General features: G+C 34.1%; 2 protein-coding genes across 3 annotated transcripts; one reads left to right on the forward strand and one right to left on the reverse strand.

The window, feature by feature from the left end:
- The first annotated feature begins 11,973 nt into the window (after positions 1-11,973).
- Positions 11,974-14,629, forward strand: LOC147401162 (uncharacterized). Its single transcript, XM_086442343.1, has 4 exons — positions 11,974-12,175; positions 12,289-12,519; positions 13,671-13,736; positions 14,162-14,629. The coding sequence occupies exons 1-4, from the start codon at positions 11,996-11,998 to the stop codon at positions 14,291-14,293; spliced, it is 609 nt and encodes a 202-aa protein (XP_086298469.1). The 5' UTR covers positions 11,974-11,995; the 3' UTR covers positions 14,294-14,629.
- A 1,345-nt stretch (positions 14,630-15,974) lies between these two features.
- LOC147401163 (transcription factor BHLH094-like) lies at positions 15,975-20,479 on the reverse strand. Of its 2 annotated transcripts, XM_086442340.1 has the most exons (6): positions 19,454-20,459; positions 18,743-18,946; positions 18,521-18,586; positions 16,955-17,023; positions 16,761-16,832; positions 15,975-16,207 (listed from the first exon to the last, which is right to left on the reverse strand). In XM_086442340.1, the coding sequence occupies exons 1-6, from the start codon at positions 19,784-19,786 to the stop codon at positions 16,088-16,090; spliced, it is 864 nt and encodes a 287-aa protein (XP_086298466.1). In that variant the 5' UTR covers positions 19,787-20,459; the 3' UTR covers positions 15,975-16,087. The 2 variants fall into 2 exon arrangements, with proteins under 2 accessions (XP_086298466.1, XP_086298468.1); XM_086442342.1 differs by lacking the exon at positions 18,521-18,586 and having other exon boundaries at positions 19,454-20,479.
- Positions 20,480-26,955: the final 6,476 nt, after the last annotated feature.

Below are 26,955 nucleotides of genomic sequence, written 5' to 3' on the forward strand. Positions count from 1 at the left end.
GCTCATGTAATAGAGATCTAAGTCAGGATGAACCTCAGAACTCTCTCTTCCAATCACATCCAAACTCTTCAAATTGCTTGCTGTTGGTGTTGTTATTGTTGTTGTTTTGGCTTCCCCACTTGTTACAATCTCAACAAGCAAAAACCAAATAAAACCCACAAACACAATAACTCCAAACAAAGTCTTTAATACCCCACCAACACTACCCATATTTCTTCTCCTTGGTTTCCTCTCTGTAGTAGACCACCCTCTACTTGTGAATCAAAGTTGAAGAAGAAATCAAAACAACCATATTGTTTTATGATAGAGGTGATGGAAGAAGAGAAGAAGAATGGAGAAGAGAAGAGAAGAGAAGGAGAATTGGCTAAGGCAAGTATTTTTTTTTTTTTTTTTTTTCTTTCTTTTGGTGGGTAAGGAGAGGTAGGTTTTTCTTTATAGGTGAAAGTGTTTCTGTTACACTTTGTCGGACCTTGAACTGGAGAGGAACAAGAAAGAAAGCTGAGCTGGTTTCGAACGTGATATGGAGGGAACCATCTTGCTTTATACTGATTATTGGGTCCATACGACCACTTCCTTTGCTTTGGTTTGTGTATTTTCATGCACCTATACGATAACCAAAGGGACCTCACTCTACATCTCTCTTATTACGTACCCTTACAAAATAAAATAAAATAAAACAAATAAAAAGATCTTGGGCCATGTGCCTCTTCCTACTACCCTTTTTTATAATGATAATTGAGGTAATTTATAGTGTAATATTGTCGATATCAATTTGGGTTGGTAACTGTGAAACTTATGAGCAATATAATTGGTTTGGGACCTACTTGTTGATTGTTCCCACTTAAGATATATCAATTTTTGTAATTCATATGATTGGATAATATCAACCATTTGATCTACAAAGATCTTTTTTTATTTATTTATTTAGGAAAATGCTGAAATGACAAAAATAATTTACTGTGATTCTCACAAGTCTGACATGGGATGTGCACATAACCATAGATGTGTTTCCTCATGATACGAGTAAAAATCATCTACTTTTATGTATGCACGTCCACGTCAGAATTGTGAGAATCACAGTAAATCCTGTGTCACTCTAGCACGACTCATTTATTTATGATTATCATGCCAATCTATTTGTTATAGATTCTCTAGTCGCATATGTAGTTCCAATTCCAAAGTTATTTATTGACACATCATGATCGGATCTGACTTTGAGTTAAGGGAAGATCATATGAGTTGCAATTGATGCACCTATACAACATCTCAAATGACAAGTTGTTATGTAAGTGGAGTTGATTAGATCTAGCCTCAATTGGGGTGCCTGTGTTGGGTCAAGGTGTGTCAGGTTGTTATTGTTAGTTGAGCTATATGTTGTTTCTTGTTGGGAAGGGAAAACATTTCTCGCAAGAGTCATGATAATCTAACTCCCCCACGTGGCATTCTCAAAATACTCTCCTAACACGACATGTGCTAGAACCATAGATGTTTGCCTCGAAATACTCATATGCACATCCTCATAAATATTTGCAGTTGTGTATCCTCACTACAGTATTTTTGATCTACAACAACAGTTTATAACAACGAATGACTATATCAGAGTATGGTACATTTGTTGCAGTGGATAATTTTATCCGACGCTATAGGGACCCGTGCATAAGACCTTAGTGCCTCGCACGCAAAACAAATAATTCGCGTTAAATAGTTTCCCACTGATTCACATACACATAACAGCAGAAAAATATATCCATCACTAAAAAAAATCAATTTTTTTTTATATAAAAACTCTGTTTAGTGATCTCTCTCTCTATCAATTTTTTAATGAAGACTGAATATAGTAGCAGATTACATTTTCTGCAGTTGTAGAGCACGATTCTTCCTTTCAAAACCAATTTTTCTTTCATTTTTTTTTAGGTTTGTATAAAAGTTCAATTTCTCCACTACTCTTATCTCCCACTCCTCTTCATCTCTTTCGCTCCTTTACAACTTGATTTAAGTTTGGACCTTCGATCGACAAATTCAAAACCAAGGTTCTCTCTCAAGCTACGATCGATGGAGGAAATGAACCATAGTGATCTTCAAATGTAAGAAAAATCAAATCCATGACAGAAGATTCCAAAAAATTTCTTGAGGCTGAGCCATGGAGGTGCTTCTTCAAGAATTTGGTGAATTCTGTTTGGATCTCACCATGGATGGTTGTAAGATCCTCGCTACTGCTCATAGGACTGGTCGATTGATGTTTCTCTCTAAAGAAATCAATCGATTGAGCTTGAGATCAACTTCATTAATGGAGGATTAATTTGAAGAATTCTAGCATTAGGGCTATTGCTGTGGAGATCAACGTAAGCGCTAAGGGGACTATTGGTGATGCTTTTGTGCATAAAACATGGGATGCGTTTGGTTGGATTGATGTGTTGAGGAGAGGTAATTTTGTTTTGCTTGATTTATGTGAAAATTGGACGATTTTTTACTATTTATTTAAAATTTTTACAAGATTTTAGGGATAAAACATAATTTTATGTGGAAATTGATAATTTTGGTTCCACACACCATGAATTATTAGATGTGGTGAAACTGTTTAGATTTGATACAAACAATTAATCAGGCTTGACGCAAAAAAGATCTATGGTTCTAGCACATGCCACAACAAGAGAGTATTTTGAATATGCCATGTGGGGGAGTCAAAAAATCATTACTCTTCTCGCAATCCATACACCAAAGGTGTTCTTCGTTGTCCCACGGGAGTAAGGAGGATTAAAGCACATCAGTTTGCCGACATCCCTCCCCCATATTATGACGTAAACCCTAAAAATAAATAATCTAACATGCCCACGTATTGACATTTGTGATGAGATACATTGATAATATTATAATATTTCTAATGCATTTATATACAATACAATAAAGGCTACTAATTTAACCAATAATGCAATCATGATATCGATTTCCAATCACTCAAAATTTTTTTTTTCTTATAAAATTAAAGTTATTAGCATCTTTGATCTCAAGTAATAAAAATCAAAAAGAGAAGAGAGGGTTAGTGGTAGGACCCACGAAATCACTGTTTTAACATGATAATATTTTTGTATAGGCTGACCCTTATTGATTAATACATGAAATGGGATCGAACAAGATTACATATTGCTTTAGCACTTAATTATTGTCCTTTGCTCTGGAAGCATTCCTTCCCAAATTCCCCGAATCTCTCTTAATTGAGTCAATAATCTCTCAAAGAGAAAGATATGATCTTGAGGAATATATATGACTATTGAGAATCTCACAATTTGAGACAGAGAGACTAGATCAAGGAAGAAAGCTAGTTCCTTGGGCTATAAGCAGTAGAGAATATTCCACCCACACTCCACATTTCAAAAATTCGGCTAATCTTATCCTCTCATTGAATACAATTACTCAAAATTTGAAAATGTTCTACACATGAAACGTCTGTCTTTAATTGTCGATCACGGGCAAGCCCGATGGCTATGAAACAGACTATAAAAAGATGGTTAGCTTAGACGCTTAAAAGTGCCTATTGGGGATGGAATCCATCGAAGATTTCCTAATCGAATCAATTAAGTGCCGTCGGCAAGCATCCTAAGCAAACCATTAGAACTGTTGTATTAATGGGGTCGACAGCATTAGACAGGATTGCTTTTAAACCCTAGAGAATGATTCTAGAGGGGGGGGGGGGGGGGGGATTCTTACTTTAGATGTTATGGCTCAATGATATTGTGGGATTCTTACTTTAGATGTACGTTTATTAGTGGTCCCAACCCAATAGGTAAATTTGTTGTCCCCTCCTCTCACTGACTGTAAGTATTGTCCACAAACAACATGGCCGACTAGCTGATATTTGTATTAATTGAACAAAAAGCTCATTGTGAACAAACCTACACAAAATGCAAGTTGGGATTTGAAACAAATCAAATCATTTCAAGAATATTAATAAGTTTGATTCGTCTTACGGAGGTCCGTGGTTTGAATCCAATTGCCTAAGTTGGATTCATGAAGGTTTAACTACTGAATCACTTATAAATGGTATGTTTCAAATTTGTTTAGATAATGATCCAATTCTAGGTTATATTGTAGGAAATATTCGACGCAGTTTTATATGAATATTGAATCAATCATAGTTACTCTTCGGGATAGGGTGGAATAAGGGAGGAAATTCTGGAATGAGGAAAAGATTGGAAGCTCGAAGATATTCTCTATGAAAAATGGACCACATCATGTGTATGTCGTCATGAATAGACGTATTTGTTTGCTAGGAAAATCTGTGAGAAAAAACCACGATATTCTTAGGAAATTGTTTGTGCATGTACATTACAAATTGGATTTGAGAAAAATTGATAGTAATTAGGTGTTCAATTGAATTGTGGCAACTTAAAATTTTATCGCCCTGCACAAAAATCATTTCCCTTGAAGGTGTTGTGGAGACCATTTTTGCTCTGCTCTATGACGAGGACACGTGTCCTTGAAGATTGAGTAGGAAATCAATATGTTAAAGCAATTTGTATTTTGATGATATTACATAGGGACATAATCCCAAGCTCATATTTGATCTCTAGCTCGTATTTGACCTAATCCCTAGCTCTTATTTGAGTTGGTACTTAACACATATATAATCCCTAGTAAGTATCTAAATTCAAGTATATCTTTTTTACATTAAATGAAATGCATACAAGATCTTATTAGATTGATTGTACATTACATATCAGATTGATGGGACATCATATGTCAAAATTCTTCATTTCTCTACTTTGCATTAATGATTTACAACACTTACACTCTATACTTAAGTGCTTCCTTGCAAGTGATAGATTTATCTTTTAAAGCACTCAAGTGCATTTCAATAACTCATCATACACTTGGATAAGTAATGTAATAACACCTATCTCTAATACTTGCCTATAAGTATACACTCATAAAATCAAATGGGAGTTGGTTGGTGGGTTGGATTGGCTAAGTTCCGATCTCCATAGCTGAGTACTATTCATTTTCTTCTACATTCATCTTTTTCTGTCCGAGTACTAACTTCACAATCAGAGCATCCTTGGTAAGTATCACATCGAGAACTTATCCTTATCTCCTTCTTACTTTAAATAAATTAAAAAGTGACAAAAAAACAGAGATCAACCATCGTCGACAAAGGAGGAAGACCGTAAGATCAAAGATCAAACCTAATATTATAAGAAGTTAACCAGGTTAGCACCAACAAAAAAAGAAGATCTATAGATCAATACCAAACCTGCAATCAGAAAATAATTCTCATGTTGAAGAATGAAAGCCTAAAAATGCCTCCATAGGTGTGTATAATTTCTGTGAAAAATATTTTCTGGAGAAAATTGGTTAGAGAATGTTTGTTGGTGTGATTGCACATCAAAAAATGTCAAAGGTTGCTTTTTAATTTTGGGGTTGAATGTAGTAGTGAGAAAAAAAAATTAGGAATTCTCCTTCATTATTTTTTGGGTGGGGTTGGATCCACAAATATTTCCAATATTGTCTAAAAATTATCTCTTTGAAAAATAATTTTAATCTCTGAGGGTAAGTGTATGGTTTTACCAGAAAATCAATTTCTCAATAAATTGATAAACATTTAAACAAGCAAAAATCGTATTTTCAGGAAAAGTAATCTTCCTATTAATTTTCCCAATTAACAAAGTAGTAACATGCATATGTGCATGCTATTTATGGATCGTAGTTAATGTCTATAAGAAGAGGGACCTAAGGTCCCTCCCATTTCCTATAGAATCAAAAGTTTGGGTGGTCCACCTTCCTATTCAATAAAAATCACCTCTTCTTTATGGGATTTGTACCCTTTGAACATCTCAGATTTTATTTATATATTAAGACAACAAGAAGTGCTGAAGCCAACTGTTTTATTTTTAGAAATACCCCTCCATATGTTGGTGAATATTTGAGATACCCATGTATTTCCAAACTGATAACATGCCCCTTGATCTTAATCTTCTTAGAGAAGTCAACTTAAAATGACCTAAACGCCCTCATCTTCAATCTCTAGCCAAAAACCTTCATTTTCTCTCAAAAAAATCTGTCATCTTCAACCTCTATGGAATATCTTTAACCGCTTCAACCTAAAGACTATATCCTTGATACTTCAAACATGGAAAAAGTAGAAGACGATATATTTTTGAGTGAAAGAGTCGAGGGTTTTTGACAAAGACGTGATTGAGGATGAGTTTGAAGATGATGGATCAATACGAGGATTAATATGTCTTTAAATAATTTATTGTAGGGGTTGTAGATGAGCTGTAAGATGACAAATTTTTTGAAGAAAATTCTTGGGTTGTTTTGTTATAAGTTGAAGATGAGTAGCTAGTTATTATCTATTAGTCTTGCAAAGAAGACTGAAGTAAAAAAAAAATATGCCTTCAGTTTGGGAAATCACCTTTAAATTTATATCCAATAAAGGTTTCCCCAGGCCCCAGTTTTGATTCTATGCCACAGACACCAATATATTTTAGAAGCAAAAGCATATATTTATATATAATTAGTTCTCCTCGAAATTAATAAAGAAAGCATCCAAACTGGGCCACTTTAATACCCTTTTTCTTCCCCTACAAGCCTCTTTCCATCAAATCTTGTATGTATTTGTTCCATTAGTTTATTTTTTTTTTTTAGATTAAAGATTATTCCATTATTATTATATGTATCTCTTTCATTTCTAGGAGACCGAACACCTCTTTAAAAGAATGAAGTTTATCCAAACTCCATTTTTTTTTTTTTTTAATGTATAAGGTTCTTATCAGCACGTGTGAACAGTGTAGCTACATGTGCATGTACCACGTGTAGTGATCTGATAAGTGGTCCTTATTACGTATGTAACTCATAAGGAACGATTTTCTCATTGGGTATAGTGCACCATGGAACCTGGGTCCACATAAGCTCCTTAACTGTAGTGAGACGCATGTTAAAAATATTTATTATTTAGTATGAGACTACCTTCTTTGATAATGGAATTTTTTACTGAATTACCTTTGTCTTTGTATTTATTTAAATTTATTTTTGAATCGTGATAATCTAACTACTCCACATGGCAAACTCAATCGACTACTTTGACGTGACAAGTTTGGGAATCAAAGATCTATTGTATCCCAAGGAGCACAGATCTTCGGTTTTCGAATTTGTCATTTCAGGTAGTCAATTGAGTATGCTACGTGGGATAAGTCAGATTATCACGACTCTTTATTTTGATATATGTAGCCTCAAAATTTTTAGCATTGTCATCCCACCCACGATCCTTGTTTCTAAAGCACCAATGTTGGGTGCTAATAAAAATTTCGATGCTTAAGTCAAATTTACATTTGTTTATTTCATCAAAATTATATATGAGAATATTAACAAACGCTTTGGGGAACATTCTCCTTATTAAATTTTTTAAATATTAACTTATGTGGGGAGAAAAAAAAAAAAAGAAAAAAGAAAAAAAGGTAAAACCCTTATTTCGAAATAAATGGGATCAAAATGCTCAATTATGATTTTGAGATGAGCAAATCATTAAAAGAAAATGTTAGCCTGAACCCATGGGTTGAGGCTCTTCATCAACATGATCATTGGGATGTTAGGATTTCTAACAAAATGTATCCTTTGAAAAAATGTACTAATCCCTAGAAAATTGGAACTAATCCCAAGAAAATGTGTGTTTTTTTCTCAAATCTTAATAGTTGATGGAGAGCTTCAACCCAAAGTCCATCAAAATAAATAATGAGTGTTCATTTAAGGGGGGAAGTAAAATAAGTCCAAATTGATGTATAATGTGCGTTTATAAAATGTTTAGCCTAGAGGAGACATCTCTTCTTTGGTAGGGAATTTCTACCAAATAGGGTACTGTTGTACTTGAATTTACTTTTATACCCATGAATGGTTTTTTCATCAATTTGCCACCACAATAATCCCAATACAACTAACCCATCCGCAATCCTTATCCTAGTACTTAACTGTCAATGGAATTTCTACGCCTTAATTAGATTTGTAGTTATTTATTTGATCAAAATCACAATAATAATAAAAAAAAGATCAAAAAAGGTTGGATTCGGGTTAGATATGAGTATATCCATATTCGACCTAGATGCTACTAATTAAAATCATATCCGAATCATTTTGTTTTCACTAAATCCTGTATTCAGATTCAATTTTGATCTTTTCAAGGTTATTTCAAGAAAAAATTGTTAAAAATGTGATCAATCAAAAGGTGATTTGAGTTCAAGATCTCTTCTTTTTTGGAAAGAGGTTTTGACTACTGTGCCCAATACTTTGTAATTAAAGAAAAAAATCTTAGAAAATATAAAAATATAATTTATAAAATAATATATCATTCGAACCTAGGCGGATATAGGGATGGATATGTATCCAACCCGGATCCGACTAGGATCAAGAGACATCAACCTATATCCGACCCATTTTTTAATTTAGATACAATTAAAGAAATCAAATCTGTTAAATTTGATTTCGGATCACTTGAATTTCAAATAAAATCCAACTCATTTTATGTGCTAGTATCATTTAGTCTCTTAGCCACCGGAAACAAGAAAATACCATTCCTCCTCAATGAGATTTAATGCATGATTTAAAATTGAAGAGCTCTCTCTCACATAGGATGTCCACATGCATTAGTCCTTTGACACATTGGGGCATTAGGATGTCAATGTTTTCTCCTTGAAAATGTCAGGTTTGTGGGCTCTTTTGTTGCTACATATATGTTGGTAATCCATGGTGCTTATCGGACGATGGTGATGCATTCCTAAATTTTACCCACACAGTATATTTTTTAAACTTCATATAAATGCTAATGAAAATGGTATAAATGTAAAATTAAATAAATATTAGGATAATATTTGGTAAACAAATCCATTATCATATAAGGGATATCCTTATATTCTAAATATTTAAAAAATGTCTCTGACACAATAATTTTGACTTCGTACAAGTGTAATAACAAAAATTGGCCATTTTTTTTTTAAATAACGCGTTTAAAATGCAATTTGCATCCTTGACGATTAAAACAGTAAAAAAAACGTGATTTTTTAATGTGTAACAAAAGTTGTCATTTTCTCTGACTTTTCTATTATTATTTTTTTCACATGAACAAAATTTAAAATATTTTCTCTCTTTTTTTAAATGTGGGATTTGATACGTAATAGAATTTGATAATTAATAATTGTAAAAATATGGGATTTGATAATAATAATTTAATTTTATGAATTTTCATTAGATATATATTTTTTATAATTTTTAATATATTTTTTATCTTTTAGTTTCATTATTTTTTTCGATTTTTTCTTTATCGATTTAAACCTGTATTCCGACTTTGTGATTATGCTTGCAAGCCCTATCTTTTATATTTCGCTAGTGTCCCAAGTGAGCGTTAAGAGTACATAAATTCTTTGAGAAATGCTCCTTCCCAATACTTAACTTCTTGAAATTACATCATTATTTGTTTTATCTTCAATATTATAATGTAATAAGGAAGTGCTGTAAATTCAAAATCACTTTATTTAATATGTTAAATTACAAAAGTACCATTACAATTTATTAAATTATGAATTATAATATAAAATTAAGTTATATATTTAAATTAATTATCCTAAATTTCACATACCATTTACTTCTGGCAATAATGCAATGTGCATCTCGACAAACACCCCATTTTCCTAAGGAAAATGCTTGATTGCCTGTGTTGGGCACTGAGTCAACCTCACAGTGCATAGAAAACCATTGACTTTCTAACTTGTATCTCAAGGAATTAAATCAATGGTTCTTTGTGCACTGCAAGGTCAGCTCAGTGTTGAACCTTGTGTCCAATGGAAGTAGTGTAGCACGACTCTTTTCTTAATGCAACCAAAGATTAAATCTAAGAAAATGCTGAACCGACTTCCTTCAACACTACGCTCACCATTGTTCTGACGTGGCAGTGTTCAAAGAACCATATTTTTCCTCGAGATATTTTTCTGTTGTATCTCGAGGAAAATCTAGGTTCTCTTAATGTTGTCATGTCAACATAGTGTTGAAATAGAACGACCCTAACTCTAATTCAAGTAAGAGCCATGCTAAAATAACTAAAAAGAAATAATCAAACATACAAACGTGACGTGGAATGTGCATAGAACCAAATAATTTTTCTTTGAGATAATGGTTCTAAGTGCACATTCCACCTCACTTGCGTGTATTTGAGTCAGTTTGGTATTGTTCTTCAAGTAATGATTGACATGGTTTATTTGGAGCCAAACTGATTCAATATGAGGCCTCTAATCATGATTTTTAAACTTGTTCGAGATCGAGACGTATCATCCGAGTTAACTCGGTATCGAAGCTAAACGAGACCAACTCGCAAAGTCATTTTTTGATCGAATTTTAGGACTCACGTTTATTTTTTTGAGTTGTCTCATGAGACGTCTCAAACATATCGGAAAACTCGTTTGAGACGACCCGGTATCAGGCCTGGACGAGACGAGATGCGAAACTGAGTTTAAAAATCATGCCTCTATTACAATATATTTTCTGTAAGTACACCCATATGCACGGAATAATATGTTTGAAAGAGCCACTAATTTAGAGCTTCGTTAACTCTTGTAAGTGGAGCTTGTTTTTTAATATAGAAATCTAAATTTTTTAAAAGAAACCAAGTTGATTGGTCAACTAACAAAGAATGCAACTTTTGGACTCGTAATCAAAATTACTATTATAACATGTCGTTAGAAAACTGAACAAGTGGCCCATCATAACAAATTAAATCAATTGAAATTCATTAGTCCCAAGACGCATCTTTAAAGCTGATTGTTTTCGGGCCCCATTTCAGTTTGAAATTGAAATTTAGTTATTTTAGTAAATTTTTGATCATTTTTAGATTCTTAATATCTTAGGGTTACATTCATAGTTAAGTATATTTTTATATTTTATGTTTTTAATTGCAATCGAAGAGCAAGAAATCTTTATTTAGAGAGCTACTATGTCCCCCCGCAACTTTTAATTATTCCACTCGAATTTTTAAAATTATTTTGACACCTTAATTAAAGATTAAAACACACTATTCAAAATATTATAAAAGTTTGGTAACAAATAGGAGACTTGAAAGGAAAAAAAAAAAAAAGTTTCTATTGACACCCCACCTCTTACTCTTTCTCATTCATTGATTCTTTTATTTTATTTGGGATGTAATTAGTAAAAGTTAGGCCCAATATTAATTCTTTTTCTTTATGAGTAGCAATTCAGACTGGTCCCATTCCTATTCCAAGATATAGTGTTTACTTGGCACGTTTTGATTGGAGATTATATAAAAAGAGACAAAGAGTTGTGTGCAAACGTATTTTAAACTCCAATCAAAATGTGCCACGTAAACACTGTTTCTCTTGAATAAGAACGTGATGTGCCACGTAGACACTGTTTCTATTTTAAAAACTAGTTTAGTCTAATCTTCATGTGGTGGAAGATCAAGCTAATATCAAGTCAAAAGCATATAAGTTGAAGAATGGTAAGTGACTTAAAAGAACTTTTAAACCATTGGTGATTTGAGTTTTCAAATCAAAAGTCTAATGATTTTATTTATTTGAATATTTTTAAAAAGAAAATCAATTTATATTGTACACAATTGATTAAAGGAGTCAGATCGATCAATGTTAACTTAAAAATGATTGATCGACTTGGGTTAGACAATTGATCGGATGAAACTAAAAAACAAATCGATCGACCTCCCCAATTTGATCAATCGGTCGTAATAATTTTCTTCATACGAGTTTGACAATTTTTCAACAATTTTAACTCATATAAAATCGTTTGATTTTTTTTTTTTCTTCCATAAAAGGAATCTTGCCTTAGGTTTTTAAAATACATAGAAATATTTTCATCAAAGAATGTGTGAGTTAAATGATTTAAATAATCGAAAACGAGATGAGTCAACTCAGTCTTAATGGGTGCCGAGACGATATACCGGGTTTTAAAACCATGATCGGGATTTATAGGCTTATCTTCTTTACAAAAGATGGCAATAGCTGCTGCTGCTTCTTTTTCCCCATTTCTCCTCCTTTCATCTCCAAATCTCTACTCTTCCTTCAATTATGAAAATCTCCATTTATCTTGCCCAACATTTCTTCAACTCTCTCCTCACAATTACAAAATCACACGGTTCAGAAACCCTAGAACAACTATTTGCCAAGGAAAGGTTCCTCTCTCGATCTCTCTTTCTCTATATTTGAAATTTGATATTTGAATTCGTTATAGATGTAACGAAGAAATTTGGAAAGAAAGAAACGATGAGGATTTCTGTGTTGGCAGCTTAATAGTGGACCTTCGGAAGAGGAAGAGGAAGAAGAAGAAGAAACGATAGAGGAAATTTTCTTCAATGTCGACGAAGATATTGAGGAGAACGAAAGCGATGAAGATAAGGAGACTGAAAGCAGTTTGGATTTGCTCTTTAGATTCCTTCAAAGCTTGTTTAAGAAGCTCTCAAAACGAGCAAAGAAGTCTACTCGTTCTATCTTGCCTCCCGCCATTTCTCCACAACTGGTATTACTTTAGGGTTTGAGATAGATTCAGTGATTTTTTATTTATTTATGTTTAGAATACTTTTTTTATTTTTTATTTTTAAACTCTCATGTTCACATATTTGAATTCTTAGATCTTAATAAATTGGCTGACTTAATTAGTTTAGTCAAAATTAGATGGCAAAGATGCAATTTTTAAAAGGGAGACATCTAGAACATGATTACAAGACTTGCTGATTCATAATGTGATTGATTGTAGAATCGACTGAGTTGGATTGCTTTCATTAAACCCATATCCGGATCCAATCCGACCAAAAATAATTTCAAATCATTTCAAGGAAAATTGTTGAAGTTATGGCCAAAAGATGATTTAAACTCACAAGACCTCTTTTTTTTTTGAGAGGTCTTGACCAAAACGTTCAACACTTATTGGTTGATGAAAGATAATTTGAAAAAAAAAATAAATATATAACATACAAAGTAATATATCATATTCGAATATAGAGGAATATTGGGATGGATCCGTATCCAACTTGAGTCAAAGGACATCAACCTATGTCTGACCCATATTTGAATTCAGATATACTTGAAGGAACCAAACCCATTAAAATTGAATTTCGGATAAAATCCGACCCATTTTAAGCCCTAGTTAACAGGATCAAGGTGTGAATTGCAAAGTGAGTCACTTATGTGCTAAACATTTTGTTTAGTAATTGTTAGATAGTTAATTCGGGCACGAACCTTTGATAAGGGATGAAACTAACATTGTGGACAGCTAGCAAATAAATAAATGCATGTCCTTCACCTCTTTCAAATTCTCTCCTTGCAACAATTTTCCTACCTCTTCATTTCATTCTAGAGTTTGGACCTAATTATTTACTCTGATGTACGATTCTCTTTCCTTGGTAATATTTGGAAATGCTAGAGTGCTTAATGATTATTCGGTTCTATTTTGTTGATTTTCATGAGAAAAACTTTCGAATTGGAATTGGGCGATGAACTGTGCGTTAAGCTATACTTGTAAAAAAAAAACCTACATTCATTAAGATAATGTTGAGCATTTTAATTTTGAGTACTGTTGTTATTTCACTGCTACGTTGCATCAACGATGAATCCAATCACTCTAATGTATAGAATTACTTACTAATGACATTTTCGGCATTGAAAGTTCAGGTATCTTTTGCGGTAGATGGAGTTCTTCTTCTGACATCACTTTCAATTGTTAAAGCACTACTTGAGGTACTTGTTAAGATTTTATTAACAGCAGAAATATAGAGTTCAAGTGTTAACGACTTTAAAGCACTAATTTAGGTACTTGTTAAGGACTTTTATTAATAACCATCTGATCTATTGAGTTATTTTGGGTGTTGTAGAAAAATGTGGTAAACATTATCTGGTTGAATTTTTTTGTCCTCAGTTTCCTTGATATATTTTGCTATTAATAGTCATCATCATATATAATTCTAAGACTCTAGATTCATCACATATACAATCCTGAAAAGGTTTTAGTAACTCTTAAGTCATTAGAAGTGATCAAGCCCACATAATCCTTAAACATTGTTGTAAAATGTTCCTTTAACATTCTGGATTATATAATTCCTGTAGCAAACATAAGTGAATGTGGGAGTGAAAACCAACTGACAAGGTTCCAAATTTATTGACAGGTGGTTTGCACCCTTGGAGGCACCGTGTTCATTGTAATTCTGCTGTTGCGTTTGATCTGGGCATCAGTAGCCCATTTTCAATCAAGTGGTAACAGTTTAAACCAGGGTGGAACCTCGTATGGTACAACATGACCTGTGACATGACCATCAATATTGCAGATGCGAAATGAGTTTCATCTGGTTTATCTTCTAATTCTTACTGTTGTGGTGATATATATGATTCTAAAAGGGTTACATTTGTATAAATGTTTAGGATGACCTTAATCTGTATTATAGTTGATGGTAGATGTTGTCCGTTAGCCCCAATTGACAATGTGTCGTTGTTCGTGTCAAAGCAACTTCTGGATGATTAGGGATATCTTTATCCTGGATTATCAATCCAAGAAATTGTAAAAAAAATTAAATTGATTTAGAGACTAGTCCCATCCCAAAACATCTTGATAAAAAAAATTTGATCTTTGACTATGATTGATAGCCCCATGTGTACCAGATGGCTTGCTCTAAAGATTACATGGCAACATTTTTTGTTTTTTGCTAGACAAGTAAGGGTTGGTCGTCTGCATGAAGTTAGGTTCAATGGACCCACGTTGTGGAATTAAATCTATGCCATTAATATCAAACACATTCTGCATTTACAGTTGGGCTCAACGGGTATGTATTAACCCAGTATTGCCTTTCGGAACCAACTGTAGACATTGTGCACGAGCAGTGATTCATGATGATGAATTATACTCCACTCAACATCCACAAATTCAAGTGAGGTTGCTATGACCACCTTAATTAGAGACATGTTTGTGAACATTTGAGTTTTATTATAGATCCATAACTTTGGCTTACCTATGCTTTCAGTGCAAGTCATGGTAATGGCTTGTCGATTTCCATTCCAGTTGTATTTCTAGATCAGGGAAGCTTGCAAATCATGATAATGTCCCAAGAGGAACCTATGACACCATGATTTTTTCAAAATCTATGTAAGACATGACATGAAGAACCCTGGCTGTGTCTCTGCCATGCCCAGGTAGCAGTTTGACATACAAGCCATACATTTCTATCCCGTCTTCTCGGATGCTAGGATCTCATTAAGGACAGTATTAAGTTAACTTTTGCCCAAGGGTTTGGGCATAAAAGATGATTAAAGTTCTTTTATTTCAGTGAGTTCGTCAGTGGTGCAAAAATGCTAAGGCCTTTTCTTTGAAGATTTCTGTACTTAGATGGGACTATTGTTAATATTCCCATTCAATAGTTCTTTTTCCCCCATTGTTATATAGAACCTCCTTGGGTTGCTTTGACCTTCAAGCAGAGCCCTTTTTTTTTTTTTTTTAATTAAGTAAATGAAGAATTGTATCATATGTGGTCGAGTTGACCAACAAATAGTAGTAGACAAAAATTATTTATGTATTAAAGAGCCTCACCAAAACAGTCTTCAACTACTTTATGTAACACAAGGCTACAAACTAAGACATAAAAATTCTTAAATCATACCATTCTTTTGTTAAGTCATGCAGAGTTCAAGAACAACATTCAGTCTAAGATGTTGACCCAAGTAGGGCAAGGGCGCCTAATCGTTTTTTCGAAAGACCATTAAACCTGAAATCAACTACAAAGTCAACCAGCTTTGTATGGGTTTTCTTGTTTGAAAGGCAGTGTCTAGATCGAGGAAAAGCACTTCAAGAGGTACTTTTACGAAAATTCAGGCAAGAATGCCTAATCAAATCCTTCAGAATACTAGTGCATGTTTAGGTTTACTAATACATTAAAGCCTCTTCCAATTGATATACAAAGTTAGAAAAATGGATTTTCTAACACAAAAATGGAGATTCTTAAGTATATTTATTAAGCTCAAATCATATAAACAGTAAATACAGCTCCACTTCATATGAAGAAAACAATGATGTTATAATTTCCATTTGATGAGGACATACTAAATTATGGTGCCTTTTCAAAACAGTGACCAACCTGCATGTGCAGCCACTCTGGCGGTGATCCAAGACAATATTCTCTGGTTGGTAGTGTGTCGTACGTCGTTGTACTAGCAGTATCAAATGTCTGCACAGCAAACAGAAACACCTAAGTAACTTGTTAAACAGATTTTTTTTCTTTTTAAATAAACAAATGTCTCCACTAAATCTATTATTCTCGTTTTTAAAAACCAATTTTTTAAAATTTAAATTCCATGCAAAATTGCAAATAATAGATTACTATGTTCAATTCTACCCCTGCAGTGGTTTTCTATACTACATGGCATAACCCACCATTATAAATATATAGATATAGATATGGACCTACCCATTATATGGTAATCATCATATGTTGCGAACACAAATTCATTGAGGATGGTTAAAAAAGATAAGGCTAATGGGCAAGTAAAAGTTCACCCAAAAAGCAGTTAGAAATGTCCCATCGAATCTTGGATTTCTGTCGAGGGTTGATGCCACTTGGTCACACATACAGTATGAGAAATAGGCTACATTGAATATGGAAGTCCAACATTTTACCGAAAAGAAGAATGCCATTTACATAGTGATAGATGAATAGACCAACCATTATAAGCATTTCTAAAAGAGATGCATAAAATTATCTCCAGAATACTTGGACTTACCACTTTTGAAGGAAATCCATCAATGCTAGGGTCCATTCTTGAATTAACCGCTTCAAGCTTCATTGACAAGAACTATAATATCCAGTGATTTATATCATTCAGTTTCAGGCTCAACAGTGAATTTATTTTTATTTTTGAAAAAAAAAAAAAAAGCATAATGCGGCAACATGTATTGAGGCATGAATTTTACATACCTCAACCTGATGTTGTAGTGATTGAATGTAGTTGATTATCTCATCAAGGACCAGAGCTTTACCTATGACCTGCTCCAAGGAAATTTACCCTTAAAGATATTTTTTGGTAAAGGGAAAAAATAAAATAAAAAGAAGACATTTTAAATGGAAATTGAAAATTGACCTTACACCTGCACAATTGAAGTTTCGAAATTTCATCTGGGTACCGCCAAATTAAAGATATGAAGAACTTCAAAATTCCGGCCAACTTTTCAAAATTGGTAAAAAGCTAATAATGAAGTCCTTTCTGTACAGGGACAAATGGGAGAGAAGCAGGTGTAAAAAAGGTCTTTGTCAGGCATGAGATGCCAAGTTGAGTGTAAGAGGAGCAGAATAGGTGTGACCCTAATTCATCGCCTAAACCAAGTCAATGGCCATTAAGTCCCTGTTGCAAGTGAGGAAAGAGAAGATCTGGAAAGAGGATGGGCATAACATGGAGGTAGCATGCCGCAATAGGGTTGGGAACAAAGTATCATCTTGTGTTGAGGGTTCTGAACCCAGAGTGTCGTTATAAATTGTAATATCTTGGTCGATGTTGTGGGGCAAAAGAGATTGGATTAGGGGTGGACGAAGTCCTCCAAAAAACACATTTTTTCTCTCAAAAAAAGCTTAACTTCCTTTTAATAGATGTTTTGGGACCTCTATACTTGGGAGCTGGCAGGAAGTGGAACGATCAGCCATGGCCATCAGGCCATGCCTTGGATCAGGGTATGTAGTGTCAATGCCATACTCCCGATGGGGCAATGCCATTGGACTGGGTTGATTTGGGCATGTCTTGTCCATGTGTTCAGCCAGTGAAGGCAGTTGCTATCTCTTGGTAGGAAGTTTGTTAGTGGGTGAGGTTTTTGTCTCCATTTTCCTCATAGGCTAAGGTATGCCAACAATGTTGTGGAGTTCTGACAGAGTCTTTCCTCATGGCTTCAAAACCCAAGTATGGTCAGAAACCCCATTTGTTGAAGTGTCACTGATGCATTGTTCTAGAAGCATTAAGGAAGCTAATGTTAGTGGGAGAAAATTGCATTTTGGAGTAGTGAGATGTCGTAGAAGAAAGGCAGTGTCGCAAGTATGAGTGGCTAATTTGGTGCAGGGCGGTACAGTGGTGGTCTATTTTTAATTAAAAGATTTTGTGATACGTAGATTTTATGGGTGTTTTGTAGTTTTTTCTGGCTTGTTTTGAACTGTTTTTCTTTTCTTTTCTCTCCTATGGGGGGCTATCTCAGCCTCCTCAAACCTTTATTTTACTTTTTAATAAAAATTTAACACTAATGAAAAAACTAATTAAGATATACCTAACATTTATGCCTTTTGATGAGTGAATTTTAGATTTATACTTTGGTTTCAACCTGAGCCAAAACAAGGTCATATTTAAGATTTAAAACCTCGCAACTGAGTTGGTTGGTTTGAAAACTTGAAAGAGAAAAAAGAGGTCAAAACTCAAAACTTCACTAATATTGTCTCCTATATGTAGAACTTGTATATACCGAGATAAAAATCCCAAATCAGAAGTACTAAACAACAAAATCGTACCTTATAACATCCAGGGACCAGATCTTGGAGAATCTTCATCCTCTCGCCGATCTTCTCTCTCCTAGCCTATTCAAAATCACATCCCCATAAGCCAAATGTGTGTATTGATGTGATATACTGTTTTATCATCTATATCCTACACTACTAACAATAAAAATTATGATTAAGTATTTACAAAAGAGAATAGTTGCAGAGTACAAAAAGAGGAGATATATGGATTACTCTTTCTGCTAAGCTGTGGCTATCAGTAGCTTGGCCCCTTCTTGCTCGCACATGGATGTAGTCTTGTGTAGGTGGTTTGGATGGTTGTGTGCTTGGTTTTGCTGGCTTACTACCAACACCTGAACTCGCTTCGACCTCAGATATTAAATCGTCATTTTCGTCTCTGGACCCTGAGAGTTTCGATCGTTTAGCTTCATTATCATTCTGCTTAAAGGGGAAACCAAAACGACTCCATGAGTCCCCAAAACCAACCAAAAACATATAAAGCATGAAATTCCTTCCCACCCAAGTCTATACCTAATTTCATAAATCTTATTTTCTTGCCAAAATTCCAACTTTCTCACGTAGATAATCCATCAATTTGTATATATCTCAAAAGTGGAAACTTCGTCCATAAACTTTTTACATCCAAATTCAGACAATCATACAGATTGGTAAGAAATTGTGACAAATACTGCTAAGAGTGATCACTGACATTTAGATCCCAAAATTTAACAAAAGAACAGAAAGTTCAAGAATTTATTTGTATACCAGACAAATATAAATTATGATTTCAATCTAATCTAACAACATTAAACGATTTTCAGTGATTTCATACATTACTAGAACAAAATCAAAATTAGAAAAATACAACATTGAAATTGAGAATAAAGCAAGAAAAGAAAGAAATTAAAATTTAAAAAAAAAACACACACACACACGAGAGATTACCACGTCATTGCCACTGCTACTACACAGAAGCTTCGACAATTCATCCTCTGATGCCGACGCATCTCTCCGCTTCTTCCCACCCCCGCGACGGCTTCTCCTGCTTTTTTCCGAAACCGCCGAGTCATCAACCAACACATCCAGATTAGCAGTCCTCATCTCCCCAAATCCACACAAATGCCGCCCAAATCGACCTCTCCTCGCACCCAAAACATCTCCAGATTTGCTTACAACACCACTGCTGGAGAGCGGAGACGACCAAATCTTAGCTAGACTATGAGATGACCCGATCGCAGAGCGAATAGAAGAAGCTTCGTTGATCAATGAAGGATTCATCAAGAAACACAAACAGATTTCGATTTATCATCCAAATTCAATCTCTCAACGAACTATAACCAGCTCGTAAGAATTCAAGAACATGAACCCTAGTTTGGCTCAGTAGCTCAAAATGCAAATCTGAAGTTCGATGAGTTGGTTTGGTTTAGTTTTCTGCAGAGTTCGCTTTATTTAAGATTATGAGAGAGAGTACCGTTTAAATTAAATACAAGAGAAAGCGACACAAAACGAAAACGAAAGCGAGAGAGAGAAACTAAAAGACACTTGAAGCTGAGCCAAAGAAAGAGAGCAATGTGAACTATGAAGGGAGTGGTGCGTACTGCGCTCCTTCACCACCACTAATAACTCTGAAACTCAGAGAGATGCCACTCCACGCTTTGGTAAATATTAGAGATGCCCCTGTGTTTTTGAACTGATGACTAAAACCCCCTTTGTCATCAGTCTTTCTCTAATCAACTAATAGAAAAAGTCCTAAATGACCTCTTCTTCAGCCTGTAACGAGAAATCTTTGATATTTGTATCCAAAAATCGCTAATCTTCTACCTTAAAAATCTTTCTAATCCAACCTTCAAACCTCCTAAATGACCTCTTCTTCAGCCTTTAACGATAAATCTTTGATTTTTCCTACCTAAAAATCGCTAATCTTCTACCTTAAAAATCTATCTACTTCAAAGTTCAAACGTGAAGAACAGAATAGGACTTCTGGGGAGGAGATTATTGACTTTTGGGTAGAAAGATCGAGGGTTTTCTACAAAGGATTAAGTAAGGAAAAATTGAAAAAGATGGACATTTAAGCCATTTTTTGTGAGTAGATTAGAGAAAGGCCAAAGCTCAAGGGGTGCATTTCACCCATTTAAAACACAAGGGGGCATCTCTAATAATAAATTCAAACACTCTCTATTGCCAAAGAGATTATTTTCAAACAAAAGTTGTGCCCAACCTATAAAGTAAGAACGAATTTGGTTAGGCAAATATGTAACCACTAGAAAGAGCAATGGCTCCATGCCCATGGATTAAAAGAGATTTTTTAAATAAAAAAAATCAATAAACCTTTTTTTAATGAGTTTGATAATTCAATGTTGACAAGATTTGAACCCAAATCTCTAGTATCATCACCCAAAAACTTTATCAACTAAACTAGCTAATGCCTACTAAGAGGGATAGACATATTGGTCCACTAGATTATTTTATGCCACAGAGGTAACGAGAGAGATTTAATTGTCTCCATTTGATGGTGATGTTAGGAGACAAACATATCAACAGTTGTTAATTGGGTTTTGAATTTTCGACACGTCGTGAATTTTTTAGGCAACTTGGTATTCGAATTTGGAAATAAGAAAGTGTGGATTTAAGTAAACTTGGAAACTTTGTCCAGCTTGATCTATTTGTATGTGTTCATAATTTTCCCAAAATTGAAAATAGATATATATGTTTTCACATTTCTTTTTAGATCCTATCAACCTTGAGCAATTGAGCTCAGATTTTCATATAAAGTTTTTCCTCATATCTCAACAAGGATTAGTAGGATGCTCTAAGTGACTTGCATACCTTAGCTTAAAAAAGAAAATGTATTTGACCTTCACGAAGTCCTAATATTTTATAAGTACCCTAACGGAGGGATTTTTTTTTTCTAAATAGCCTTAAGTTTTGGGTAGTCTCTTAATAATCCATTTAATAAGTGTTTGACATGGCAAAAGCACAAAATCATAGATCTTTTTCTTTGGGATACACAAGGAAGAAGATTTACGATTCTGCGTATGTGTTAGTACATTGTTTTATTATTAGTCTTTTTTTAATAGTCCTTAGACCTGATCTCACGTTTAAATGTTTTTGAAATACCTAAACTACCATTTTTCTCATCTTCTTCACAAAGTTTGATTTTTCGATGGTGATTGCAATCATTTCCAATGATTTGTTTTATGGCAAATGACGATTGGAGAATGATATACTCTTAATTTTAAACATGTAGTTGTATTTTTTTTCCGATGATTTATTAAAAAAATGAAGGATGAAATTGAGATTTTAAATTTTTTTTATGATTACATTGTAATTTTTGCTTTGCAATATGATTTATACATTTTAGATATTCAAGAGATTTACCCAATCGAAGTAAAAAAAATCAACATCACCTTTAAAATGTCGAGTTCACCATTTTTTATTGTCTAGTTCAACATTTTTATTGTCAAACTCACCACTTGGTGTAAGTTTACCACTTCAAAAATTACTTAGTTCAACCTTTTTAATTGTCAAGTTCAACTATTTTCTTTCATGAAAACATTGTTGAACCCGACAATAATTAAATATAACTTAAAAGCGTCGATATATCAATAATTATCGTCGAACTCAAAAGGGTAATTTGGATATTTCAAAATATTATAACGTGAGATGGGTTCTAGGGATCATTAACAAAGAAAAAAATTACTAAAAGGACTATATAGATATCCCTCAAAACTTAGTGACTATTTAAAAGAAACCCCTCCTCTAGGGTCCTTTAAATAATTTTCTCTATTTTATATTTATATTAAGAATAATGATTTTTTGAGACCCCCTTTGATACACCCACTGTTGTGGCATGTGCTAGAACCATAAATTTCTTTCCTCGAGATACTCAATGACACATTTATGGGGATGTACTATTATGTATCCTGAGATATATAAAAAAAAAAAAACCACGGGTTCAAACCCATGCCACGTCATGGGGCATGTGTCAAGTGGGCATCCAAAAATTAGCATTCTTATATTAATGAGTTGCTTGGTCATATTTGTAGCCTCAAGTAAAAGGTTTGGTGTAACCATCAAGTTTCTTTGTAGACCTTATTTTGCCCATGTTTCATTGAAGTTGCTTTTACTTATCCTTAGTGAAGGGTAAAATCAACTTTTCATTTTCCATCGATCTATTTGATTGCATGGAAATCCAATTTCCATAGATTTTGAAATCCATGAAAAATTGGTGGTGGAAAATAAGTAAAGTGGAAAAAAGAGTTATGAGAGTTTGATTACATGAGGAAAAAAATAATCAAAGAGAAAAATAAAAAGAGGAGAGAGAAAGAGAGAGGTATCGTCAACGACGACGCACTAGTGTTGATGTTGGTGGTGATAGTGGTGGTGGTGATGGTGATGGGAATGGAAATACGAAGAAGAAAAAGAGCTAGGGTTTTTTCTTTTAGGGTAGATTTCATATTCTCATGAGGTAAGGTGAGAAAATAAAATTCAGCAATGGGTGAACTTTTTGCTGAGGGTGAAAGTTTCCAATCAAACACATAGAAATTGTGATATTCCATCATTTTTCATGTGTAATCAAACATACCCACTGCATAGACTTTGACTTCCTAATATTTTGAGAACTTCATTTCTCAGTGGTTACTATCTTTTTCCTTCACAAATTGTTTGGAGCCTTCTGCTTGCACACCACACCATTTGTGGTATACGTTCCCACTTAAAAAGTGTCAAATATCAAATAGAACCTACCAAAAACTCTCCACACCGTGGTTTCAATTTTCAAATCTCGATTTTACGCCTAGTCTAGTCCACAGACAAGATCGAGTTGTCTTGGACGAGTCAACTTGTCTCAAATGAGATAAACCCTTTAATTTGGTTTATAGAATTATTTACTAATATATATTTATATGAATATAATTATAATTTTTTATTTTATAAAATAAGGTTAGTAGATGTTTAATCATAAAATCATATTTTATTTAGATAATATATAAATTAAGTATTTTGCTTAAAATATGCAAAATCCAAGTTAACTCGACCAAGTTTTATTGATTCAAACGAAAATTTTCAAAATCTCAACCAAGTCATCTAGCTTATCTTGTGAGATTCCGCACAGTTGAGATGCCTTATCCATCTACCTCGTTCATGGACGATACACCCAATTCAACTTGATCTTGGACAAGATTTAAAAACATACTCTCCACATCCTATTAAAAAAAGGTTAACTTTCTATTTAGTAGGAAATTATTGAAAATTTTCATTGTGACTCGATAGGATCCTATTGAATCTACCTAAAAGGATTAAGTAGAAATCTACCAATTGGGACATATTTAAGAACTTATAAAGTCCTCTCGTAGATACAATAAAATTCTATCGAACCTCTTTTTGCAATTTGGTACTGATCTACCGAATGAAGCATCATTTGATATTTTTTGTTGTTGAGATTTACCAATACCTAGACAGGAGTTGAAGTTCCCATGGTCATTTCTAACCTACTTTGCAAATTCTAAGGATATTGCTTCTTGAATTGTGAAATCCTAATTGAAACCCTTGTTGGGGTGGTGGGTGGAAAGATTACTGGAAAAAATGTGGGGGCAATGAGACGGGAGGGATGTTAGGGAGGTGCAAAGCGTAAGTGATTGTGAAGAGACTAAACAGTGAGTGCAAGTAACCTGATGCAAGTAACCTGACTCAAATTGTTTGTTGTGGATTCTTGTTCATTGTTATCGTTGGTCCGCATAAATTTGCACCAACTCATTTGGACTTATCAAATCGATCATTTCTCTTCTTCTTGGTGAGATCATACGGTTCTAAGTTCATGATGAAAAATATTTGCATACGACTCCAAGATCAAAGATCAATCATCATGTTTGTAGATACCAAAATCGCACATGTTACCCTATCATGTATTTAGGTTACACATGGGCATGCGATCTATATAGAGATGTGGTCCTTCGGTCCATGCAACCCAATCTCTGAATGGTTCTCAATGGTCTAACAATAAACCATATGCAGTAAACTACATGCAGATAATCACATTTCCAGATTATACTTCAAATGCTTATTTCTCAAGCTTCCATGAAGTCCACCACTTGACCAAGTCTGAAATCTGACGAGGAAGTTAACGAGATGAGGCAGAGATAGAAGTTACCCAATTTTAAGGCATTTCACGCCTCTGCGAAATCTTTTGGTGTGCCATGTCACCCCATGGATACAACCACCAAGTGAAGCACCACCATCCTCTTGTTTAGCAGTGATGTCAAACTAGCTTACTAGAAGATTGTTTCCACCTAATCAACAGATATTAACCAAATTGGCAGGTGATGTTGGCCACAATAAAACACTTCAAGTCAGTAAGAATACAATTCCAACTATAAGGATTCATATCGATCCTGAAAAAACCAACGGCTAAATAAGAATTAGTAGGAATTGAATTCCCTTAGCTTTGCCGTATTTTCACTACTATAAGAGTGAGGCTACATAGGACTAGAGGAGGATTCCACCCGACATTTGAATTGCTTGGATCAAAGATCCTATTCTGTTACTAATTTTTCTCCCTACTATTTCATTTTCATTGAATATACATGGGAAACATCAGCTTTCGATGTCTGTTATATCTATATCGCTATTTCAAAGTTCGCATTCCATTTTAAGGTGCCCATCTTATAAAATCTTCTCTCAAAAATGCCCATGGGAATACCCAATCTATCAAAAAATTGTTCATAAATAAACTAGAAGAATATGAATTTTCCAGCATCTCATGTCGAAATCAATAAGTTCATCCATTGTTACCGTCTATCTAGCAATTACTCCATTTTTGGGGATGCAATAGCCTTTTTTTCCAAGCTACTCAATAGTCGCAACCAGCTCATTGAGGGTTGGCCCTAAGATGGTGGTAGGCCCTAACCAAGTCTAGACCAACAGCAGGGCTTTCCTAACGTGATTAGAAAAATAATCCCCGGTGCAATCCTGTAAAAGTCCTTGTTCATTTGTCTAGTGGCTCATTATATATTACTTCGGTGGTTTATATTCCATTTAGGTTCCAAAACAAGACAAGGAAGACCCAAAAGAATGTAGATTGAGATAGTGAAAGCAGTTATGAACACATTTTTTTCATAAAGGAAGATGTTGCTCTGGCTTCTGGACAGAATGGAAGAACAAGATTCGTTTAGCTGACACCAAATCACTGGGATAAGGCTTTTCTGATGATGAGTTTATATTCCATTTCTTTCCAGTGCCCACCTTGTATAATCTTCGCTCTCATCCCTTCTGACAATTGTTTTGTTTTCTGGGATACAATGACCTTCAATATATGTATCAATCTCACTTGTTATTGTTGATAACCTACTTCTCATGACTACACTTCCCCCTTCCCCCCCTTTTCCCATCCCATAGTATTGTACAATAGATGCATCCTCTACTGACAATAAGGATTTCTTGCTAAAAAACAAACAAAACTTTTTCAGCTCATAAATGATTTCTTTCATTCTCAAGTCTCCAGTGCAAAATATCCGTGATTTTGATATCATTTAACCCAATACTTCCATCTCCATCGTTACAGCTTTATCCCAAACATTTGGAGTTGGCTGAACGAACCTTGTTCCTCCATTCAATTTGTCCAAATTCATGCCTTCCATTAATTGTAATGTGTTCATATTCGCTCTCACAACCTCAATCCACCTCCTTTTCGGTCTTCCTCTCGCTCCTTCCTTTTTCAAAATGTATGTGAGGGTCTTAGTTCATAAATTTAAGAGGTGCAGTGACAGCCAGTCACCTTGCCTCAACCCTCTCACTCGCTTTATTATTCTACGAGAAGACCAAAGCAAGATGGAGTGTGGTCAAGAGAAAATCAAAGGTAGGTGTAACACTTCAGGATCATTGAAAACTGACTTCTAGAAATGCTATAGGGTTTCCTAATCCTATTACAGTTCCAAACCAAAAAAAATCAATTTTTGTTGGAATGGGGGGTGGATAAGAGCCCACACCAGTTTATATAGAAAGAGTAATTTTTCTGGCAATGAAATTTACAAATTTTTCATACATGCCCAAGCTAATTTGTAACATTTGTTTCCTCCATGAGGTGTGGTAGCACCACTCTCCTAATAGGAGTGTGGGAGTTACATCCCCCTAAAATATGTCATGTGGTAGATGAGATAAACTAAGATAATGTGAACTAATTGAGTTAGTTTCAATTAGTTAGTTTCAATGTGAGATCTTAGTTAGTTTCAACGTGAGAAACTAATTGAGGGTACTTTTGGCATACAAAAAGTTAGACAATATTTTGGAAGACTTTGTTTCTACTTGAGTGGTACCAAATAAACTAAGATAATGTGAAAATTTTATATTATAAATATTTATTTTTTGATAAGTATATTATAAATATTTCACACCCAATCTCTTTAAAATTCTTCCCAAACCCTTTTCTATTCATCCAAAAATTATAAAACACG

The sequence above is a fragment of the Akebia trifoliata genome, chromosome 5 (genome assembly GCF_017979445.1).
Source record: "Akebia trifoliata isolate Shusen 1 chromosome 5, ASM1797944v1, whole genome shotgun sequence".
NCBI lineage: Eukaryota > Viridiplantae > Streptophyta > Magnoliopsida > Ranunculales > Lardizabalaceae > Akebia > Akebia trifoliata.

Coding starts and splice junctions, on each gene's coding strand:
- LOC147401162 (XM_086442343.1), top strand. CDS start 11,996: ATGGCAATAGCTGCTGCTGCTTCTTTTTCCCCATTTCTCCTCCTTTCA. Junction 12,176..12,288: donor CAACTATTTGCCAAGGAAAG/GTTCCTCTCTCG, acceptor CTGTGTTGGCAG/CTTAATAGTGGACCTTCGGA. Junction 12,520..13,670: donor CCGCCATTTCTCCACAACTG/GTATTACTTTAG, acceptor TTGAAAGTTCAG/GTATCTTTTGCGGTAGATGG.
- LOC147401163 (XM_086442340.1), bottom strand. CDS start 19,786: ATGAATCCTTCATTGATCAACGAAGCTTCTTCTATTCGCTCTGCGATC. Junction 18,947..19,453: donor GTAGCAGTGGCAATGACGTG/GTAATCTCTCGT, acceptor CCCTTTAAGCAG/AATGATAATGAAGCTAAACG. Junction 17,024..18,520: donor TGGTCCCTGGATGTTATAAG/GTACGATTTTGT, acceptor TCCTTGGAGCAG/GTCATAGGTAAAGCTCTGGT.